At 37.5% G+C, this 8385-nt stretch overlaps 1 protein-coding gene across 1 annotated transcript; it reads left to right on the top strand.

The window, feature by feature from the left end:
* The first annotated feature begins 5884 nt into the window (after positions 1 to 5884).
* Positions 5885 to 6811, top strand: LOC138428827 (olfactory receptor 4C3D-like). Its single transcript, XM_069569759.1, has one exon. It carries the CDS (start codon positions 5885 to 5887, stop codon positions 6809 to 6811), a length of 927 nt encoding a protein of 308 aa, XP_069425860.1.
* Positions 6812 to 8385: the final 1574 nt, after the last annotated feature.

The following is an 8385-nucleotide window of genomic DNA, read 5'->3' as shown; positions in this document are numbered from 1 at the left end:
TAGCTACTTAAGTAGAGGCTGGATGACTGCTAAATGGATTATTCTGAATGGATTTCAATCTTTTATGAGCGTTAGGAGTAATGATTTTGTCCATACATGCTAATTCTCTGATCTGACTCTGCTGTTCATTCCAGAGTTGAAAGACAAGTTCAAGACATTTTAACGATGACACTTCAGCAAAATCCTTATCACATGGAGTACTTCAGATATTTCAAATCCTCCTTCAGGCTTTTACATCTGCTATCACAAATATTATTATAGCACTATAATATTGGAGTGTTCTTTCAAACTAGGTTTGGTCACGTGGTTTCAGTTTTATTAAACTTTTTTCATGACACCTGTTGCTCACAGTGACACATTCTCTGGAGCCAATGAGAATTATGTACAAATTATTTTCTTTTTATTAATGCAATTATATTTGAACATTGTAAGTGTTATTCTACATAAGAATATTTATGAGTTTAATTGATTTGAATATATTTATAAAATAATTTCATACATTGATGTTTCTGTTCATGGATGTTTGTAATGGGCTTACAGTTGGTGATATCAAACAGTTCATTCTGATTTAGTTATAAAACAATAATTTAATATAAGGATTCTGGTCCAGGATTTAGTGCTCTGGTTTCTAAATTTCCCTTGGGAAATGGCACTCTTATTATCTTATATTTCTTTGCTATGAATTGTGAACATCATTGCTTATTTCTCTATACCATATGGATTAATACAATTAAATTTAAATGACTGAAATAGATGCTTTAATCATCTTTAGATATAATTGAATAAGGGAACTATTTTCATTAACATCTTGTTAATCTAATTCCAGAATTGTCCAAAAACAACTATTTTGAGAAGTACTGGTGTGAAAACTTCACCTGGTATGAAGTTCCAATAGTATAAAAGGATTCATGATTATCAATTAATGTACATCTTAAAACAATCTTTAAAAATTATGATTTGAATAAATGTAGATCAATCAAAACAAATTATTATAATAAAAATTAAAAATCAGATGATTGTCTACCTGAATGCTTATTTTATATAATATTAAATATTAAGGCTTCATAATAAACTCAACTGTTTCACAATACCTAATTCACAAGTGATCAACTTTTTTTCTCTAGTCTTAGTAGTTTGTCTACATATAGACTTCATGTAGAAGTTAAAAATTAAAGATGAGAGACATATAATTTCTCTACTGTTCAGTTAATTTATGTGAAATAATTGGGATATTGGCAAGATCTACTAATGATGATGCAATACCTCTGAGGTCCTATTAGTCATAGCTAAGAAACTTTATAAAATTCACCTGTATGCAGGACATGTGGTAGTACTTTTAAGGCTATCCCAAAGCACCATTTTTAAGTCAACAAAGATACTTATTGTAGCTGAGCTAGTTGGAACTTTGAAATCTTACTACTTTATTTCTTTCTTGGTGTACTAACAACTGATTGGGGCCCTGGCCATGAATCTATGTCAGGCAAGTTCATAGGTAAGTTTTTTTTAATTTTTTTTCCCCAAGAAATCTCATAATTAGAGACTCTCACGTATAAATGGAATTTAAAAATAATATAATCACCATTCATCCACACTGATACGACATTTAAATCACTTTTTTAGCTTACAAAACATCAAGAAAGATAGACTCAAATAATACTATCAATTTATAAGTAAAAATATTTTGAGTCCTTATTTCTTATGACATATTTACATTAGAATAGACATTTACTCCTTGGAAGAAAAGTTATGACCAACCTAGATAGCATATTCAAAAGCAGAGACATTACTATGCCAACAAAGGTCCATCTAGTCAAGGCTATGGTTTTTCCAGTGGTCATATATGGATGTGAAAGTTGGACTGTGAAGAAAGCTGAGCACCGAAGAATTGATGCTTTTGAATTGTGATGTTGGCTAAGACTCTTGAGAGTCCCATGGACTGCAAGGAGATCCAACCAGTCCATCCTAAAGGAGATCAGTCCTGGGTGTTCATTGGAAAGACTGTTGCTGAAGCTGAAACTCCAATATTTTGGCCACCTCATGCGAAGACATGACTTATTGGAAAAGACTCAGATGCTGGGAGGGATTGGGGGCAAGAGGAGAAGGGGACGACAGAAGATGAGATGGCTGGATGGCATCACCGACTCAATGGACGTGAGTCTGAGGTAACTCTGGGAGTTGATGTTGGACAGGGAGGCCTGGGGTGCTGCAGTTCATGGAGTCGCAAAGAGTCGGGCACTACTGAGAGACTGAACTGAACTGAACTTAATTATAAAGTTAGAATTAAATTAGAATAATTATGCAATTCAAATTTGCATCAAAATTTTTCTCCGTTTATGTTACAACTCATGTATGTTTCAATGATACTGCATGCTTTAAAAATATCTTTTAAAAACTATATATTACTCAAAGAGACACGCTATATTTTAATTATCCATTTCTTCACTTTTGAACATTCTATTTCATTCTCAAGTTTCCCACAGGTCTGAAAAATTGTGTAGAATATAACTGTAAATAACAATTTTTCTCCATTAAAATATTTTCCATTAGCGTCTCTTCCTAGAAAGAGTATCGTTGAACCAAATAAAAGTGAAAAAGTTATTTCTTCATCATTATTTCTAAACCTTATTAATAACATTTAACTCTTACTTCTTTACTCTGTAACTGTTTTTGCTCTGTTGTGGGGTCTCACTTTAGAATAAGGAAATAAAGTGAAGCCATTTCACTTTGTTTCCACACAGGTATAAAATCTTCATTTTGGATAACTAAAAATGAAGATATTCATCCATTTATTTTTGAAAACGAAAATATATTTTTCACAGAATACATTTTATTATATTTATGTTTTCTCTTGTCTTTTCTTTGCAAAATTTCTGGCAAGTTTCCCATCCCATTAGTCATCCAGTAGCCTGTAGCCAGGAAGGATGGATGACTGACCCTATAGTAAGATGGGAGAAGGAGGCATAGGAATCATGTAGCAGAAACATAAAGGAGTGAGAAGGTCAGCATATCATGGATGGTTGAACTGCGGCTATTTGGTAATTAACCCTCAGACAGTAAGTGTAATTAACAGAGAAACACCTAGTGACAGTGTGTGGGAAAACTTATGTTTATATACACCGTTTTGGTCCAAGAAATATTTGTTGAACATGTGAGCTTGTAATAGGTACTCTGAAATCTCAGTTGGTAAGGAATCTGCCTGGAATTCAGGAGACCACGGTTGGATTTCTGGGTTAGGAAGGTCCGCTGGAGAAGGGATATGTTACCCACTCTAGTATTATTGGGCTTCTCTTGTGGCTTAGATGGTAAAGAATCTGCCTTCAATGCAGGAGACCTGGGTTCGATCCCTGGGTTGGGAAGATCTCCTGGAGAAGGGAAAGGCTACCCCCCTCCAGTATTCTGGCCTGGAGCATTCCATGGACTGTATAGGTCTGGCCTAGATAATTCAATGGACTGTATAGTCCACGGGGTTGCAAAGAGAAGGACACGACTGAGCAACTTTCACTTTCACTTTTTTTTCCACTTCTTAAGTAAATACTTTATATGTTTGTGTTAGTCTCTGTATACAATAATGTATGTGTATCTTTTTATCTATCTTATGTAGCAATTTATTATTTCTTTCTCTTCCATACATTATTTTTCTTTAGAATGTTGAAAATAAGGATTTCCTTTGCTTGACAGATCCTTGTGTACTGAATATCCATGAAAGAGCTTTTACATCCAAGTCAATAGAAGCTATAATCTACTGAATATGATTATATTAAATTATATCATAATAGAATTTTGAAAAATAGAAGTATGAACACTATCTTGAAAATAAATTAATCCAGAAAATACTGTTTCCTATAGGTAATTAAAATTTTCATACTAACATGATACAGTGTGTCAGAAACTAAATTTCAGGAATTCACCTTCCTTTCAAATGTTTATTTTTGTTTCTCATCAATTCAGTTCAGTTCAGATGCTCAATCGTGTCTGATTCTTTGCAACCCCATGAACTGCAGCATGCCAGGCCTCCGTGTCCATTACTATATCCCGGAGTTTACCCCAACTCATGTCCATTGAGTCAGTGATGCCATCCAACCAACTCATCTTCTGTCATCCCCTTCTCCTCCTGCCCTCAATCTTTCCCAGCATCAGGGTCTTTCAAACGAGTCAGCTCTTCACATCAAGTGGCCAAAGTATTGGAGTTTCACTTTCAATATCAGTCCTTCCAGTGAACACCCAAGTCTGATCTCCTTTAGAATGGACTGGTTGGATCTCCTTGCAGTCCAAGGGACTCTCAAGAGTCTTTTCCAGCACCACAGGTAAAAAGCATCAATTCTTCAGCACTCAACTTTCTTTATAGTCCAATTCTCACATTCATACATGACTACTGGAAAAATCATAGCCTTCACTAGATGGAACATTTTTGGCAAAGTAATGTGTCTGCTTTTTAATATACTGTCTAGGTTGGTCATAACTTTCCTTCCAAGGAGTAAACGTCTTTTAATTTCATGGCTGCAGTCACCATCTGCAGTGATTTTGGCGCCCCCCAAAATAAAGTCTGACACTGTTTCCACTGTTTCCCCATCCATTTGCCATGAAGTGATGGGACCAGATGCCATGATCCTAGTTTCTGAATATTGAGCTTTACACCAACTTTTTCACTCTCCAGCATGAAAAAAAAAAAGGGAGCACTTGACATCCTTCTAGGTTTATCATCAGGGAAAGCAGTCATAATTTCCCCATGCATGTTAGTCTCTCAGTCATGTCCCACTCTTTACAGCCCCATGACTATAGACCGCCAGGCTCTTTCTGTCCATGGGGTTCTCCAGGCAAGAATACTAGAGGGGGTTGCCATTTTCTCCTCTAGGGGATCCTCCTGACTGAGGGATTGAACCCGAGTCTTCTGTATTTCAGGCAGATCCTTTACCAGCTGAGCCACCAAGGAAGCCCTATTTGCCCATGGTGAATGGCAACTTATCAAACATTTGCTCATCACCTAATAGGTTTCAGGCACTGAAGCCATAGTAGCAGATTCTGTGGTAAGAGCCCCAAGTGGTGCTACTGATAAAGAACCCTCCTGCCAATTCAGGAGACATAAGAGATACGGGTTCAGTCCCTGGGTTGGGAAGATCTTTTGGAGAAGGGCATGTCAACCCATTCTAGTATTCTTGCCTGGAGAATCCCATGGACACAGGAACCTGGCGAGCTATAGTCCATAGAGTCACAAAGAGTTAGACAAAACAGAAGTGAGTTAGCATGCAGATGTGCATGGTAAGAGTAGAAACAGAGCTGAAAAGCTTTGTGTTCTGAATGGTTCCAAGCATAGTGTGTCATCAGTGACATATGTATTTCCCTATGTTCCCTGCTTGTGATAGATACTTGTTGATGATATATTTCTTTCCACAGTTAGAGGTGACGTTTCAAATGTAAACTCACATGGAATAGAAAATAACTCTTATATGTGTGTAGCACTTCTCAACTTACAAGATACATCTGAGAATTATAATTTGTAAGTTGATGGACAGAGAGGAGGGTTCATGAGGCACTGAGATGACTTTGCAGAATCACTTTGAGCTGAAATAATAGAAGAATCTAGATCTTGTGTAGACAGAACACTGATTTCTCAATACATTACACACCAAACATTGCTCTATGGGTGTTTAACAGGTGACAGGCGCTAGGTGTCTGTAGAGATGGAGATCATCTTGGAAAAAAATTTAAAAAGGCTTGAAACAAGAACTGAGACAAAAGTGACAAGGACATGTTCCACAGTAAAATAATCATTCTTTCTTTGTTGTAAGAAATTCAGATTAGATTTCTTTCATGGTTAATGGATATCTTTTTTTTGTTGTTACTTATTTATAGATAATTCAGGACATAGGAAGGTATTACTTCCTAAATGGATGTCCTCACATCTCCCAACAACGTGACTGAGTTTGTTCTCTTGGGACTCACACAGAATCCACACTTGCAGAAAATGCTCTTCATTGTCTTTTTGCTTATCTTCCTATTTACTGTGTTGGCCAATCTGCTCATTGTCATAACCATCTCCCTCAGCCCCACACTTTCAGCTCCCATGTACTTCTTTCTCACTCACTTGTCCTTCATAGATGGCATCTTCACCTCTGTCACAACCCCCAAACTGATAACTGACCTGCTGTACCAGAGGAGAACCATCTCCTGGAGTGGCTGCCTGATTCAGATCTTTCTGGAACACATAATGGGAGGTTCAGAGATCATCCTTCTCATTTCCATGTCCTATGACCGCTACGTGGCCATCTGCAAGCCTCTGCACTACACGACCATCATGAGACAGGGGCTCTGCCAGCTCCTGGTGGTGGTGGCCTGGATTGGGGGCATTCTGCATGCCACCATGCAGATCCTTTTCATTGTCAACTTGACCTTCTGTGGTCCCAATGTCATTGATCACTTCATGTGTGATTTCTTCTCACTGTTGGAACTCGCCTGCAGTGACACTTACAAGCTGGGCATCATGGTGGCAGCTAACACTGCAGGAATGTGCTTAGTATTTTTTATCATGCTCCTCGTCTCCTACACAGTCATCCTGCACTCTCTAAAATCCCATGGCGCTGAAGCACGACGCAAAGCCCTCTCTACATGTGGCTCCCATTTCACGGTAGTGGTGCTCTTTTTTGGTCCCTGTATATTCACCTATATGCGTCCTGTGGTCACCTACCCTGTGGACAAATTTGTGGCTATGTTCTTTGCAATCCTCACTCCCATGTTAAATCCCATCATTTACACAGTGAGAAACACAGAGGTGAAAAATGCCATCAGGAGTTTGTTGAAGAGGAGAGTGACTTAGGCAGTTCATACTGGCAAGAAAGTCATTGTTTATATACATTTAGAGGGCTATACTTGTTGTAAAGTGTGAAAGAAAAGTAAGAAATTTTGTAGATCATTAAAAGAGAGAGAGAGAGATCCAGGAACGAACACTTGTTGATTTTTTTTAATCTTGGCTGGAGAAGGCAATGGCACTCCACTCCAGTACTCTTGCCTGGAAAATCCCATGGACGGAGGAGCCTGGTGGGCTGCAGTCCACCGGGTTGCAAAGAGTCGGACATGACTGAGCGACTTCACTTTCACTTTTCATTTTTGTGCATTGGAGAAGGAAATGGCAACCCACTCCAGTGTTCTTGCCTGGAGAATCCCAGGGACAGGGGAGCCTGGTGGGCTGCCGTTTATGGGGTCGCACAGAGTTGGACACGACTGATGCGACTTAGCAGTAGCAGTAGCAGCAGGCATTATTCTAAGCATACTGATATTTTAATGTACACTGCCAAAGTTTCAGTGTTTATAGGTTCAGAATTGGCAATGAAAAGAACATTAAATCCACAGTTTGATGATTGTAGAGTAAGAAGTTTTTCTCCAGTCTTACTGCTGCTTTTTCAGATTTCTCATATATGTTACTTTGACTAAATTGGCTTTCCCATAGGACCTTAATCTCATTCCCCCCCCCCCCATTTTTACTTACCCTGTGGTAAAGCAAACATTGGATAGAAATATTGGGTAAATGCATGGTGAAGAGGGAGTTGAATGAGGGGATAATAGCTAATTTTTCCCCTGCACTATGGATTTATCAAAAGCAAAATGACTGTCACTGACAAAAGAAGGAAATAATATTTTACAATCTATCTCTAATTCTCTTTTGAATAGAGAAGATAAAGCAGAAAATTTGAAATTACTCTTTATTTGTTCTCTTTTCTAAAATATCCCTATGGCTCACATTTTTTATTGAATATAAATAAAACATTTTCATTTTTTATACCAAGACTTGAGGAACCATTTGAAATAAGAGTAAACATCTCTTGCAAATCTCAACAGAAAAGCATATGGTCAAGTTCCAAACCCGTTGCTCTGTAGATCTGATTCATATAAGTACATTATGTGAACCCTTTATTATCTACCAGGCACATTCCCTTCAGTTGATCTATCCACAACAAAAACTGGTAGTTTCATTATCATTGTTCCCAATTTACAGAGAAGCAAATTGAAGCCAAAACAGGTTTACTGATTTACTTCCCTCAGATCACACATGCTTCTCCCATAAAGTGTGTCCAGAACCTATAACTCTAGAATAAAGTTCCCTTACAAACTTTATTAAAAATATAAATTTATTTATTTTAATTGGAGATTAATTACTTTACAATATTGTATTGTTTTTTTTTTCTTTTTATTTTGTCAAAGGCTTCCTTTGATGTATGTAGTTTTCATTTTTTTTCTTAAATTTTTATTTTTACTTTATTTTACTTTACAATACTGTATTGGTTTTGCCATACATTGACATGAATCCACCATGGGTGTACATGCGTTCCCAAACATGAACCCCCCTCCCACCTCCCTCTGCATAACATCTCTCTGGGTCATCCCCGTGCATCA

Source organism: Ovis canadensis, chromosome 24 (genome assembly GCF_042477335.2).
Source record: "Ovis canadensis isolate MfBH-ARS-UI-01 breed Bighorn chromosome 24, ARS-UI_OviCan_v2, whole genome shotgun sequence".
Lineage (NCBI taxonomy): Eukaryota > Metazoa > Chordata > Mammalia > Artiodactyla > Bovidae > Ovis > Ovis canadensis.
This window is presented reverse-complemented; position numbering and strand designations above follow the sequence as displayed.

Coding starts and splice junctions, on each gene's coding strand:
- LOC138428827 (XM_069569759.1), top strand. CDS start 5,885: ATGGATGTCCTCACATCTCCCAACAACGTGACTGAGTTTGTTCTCTTG.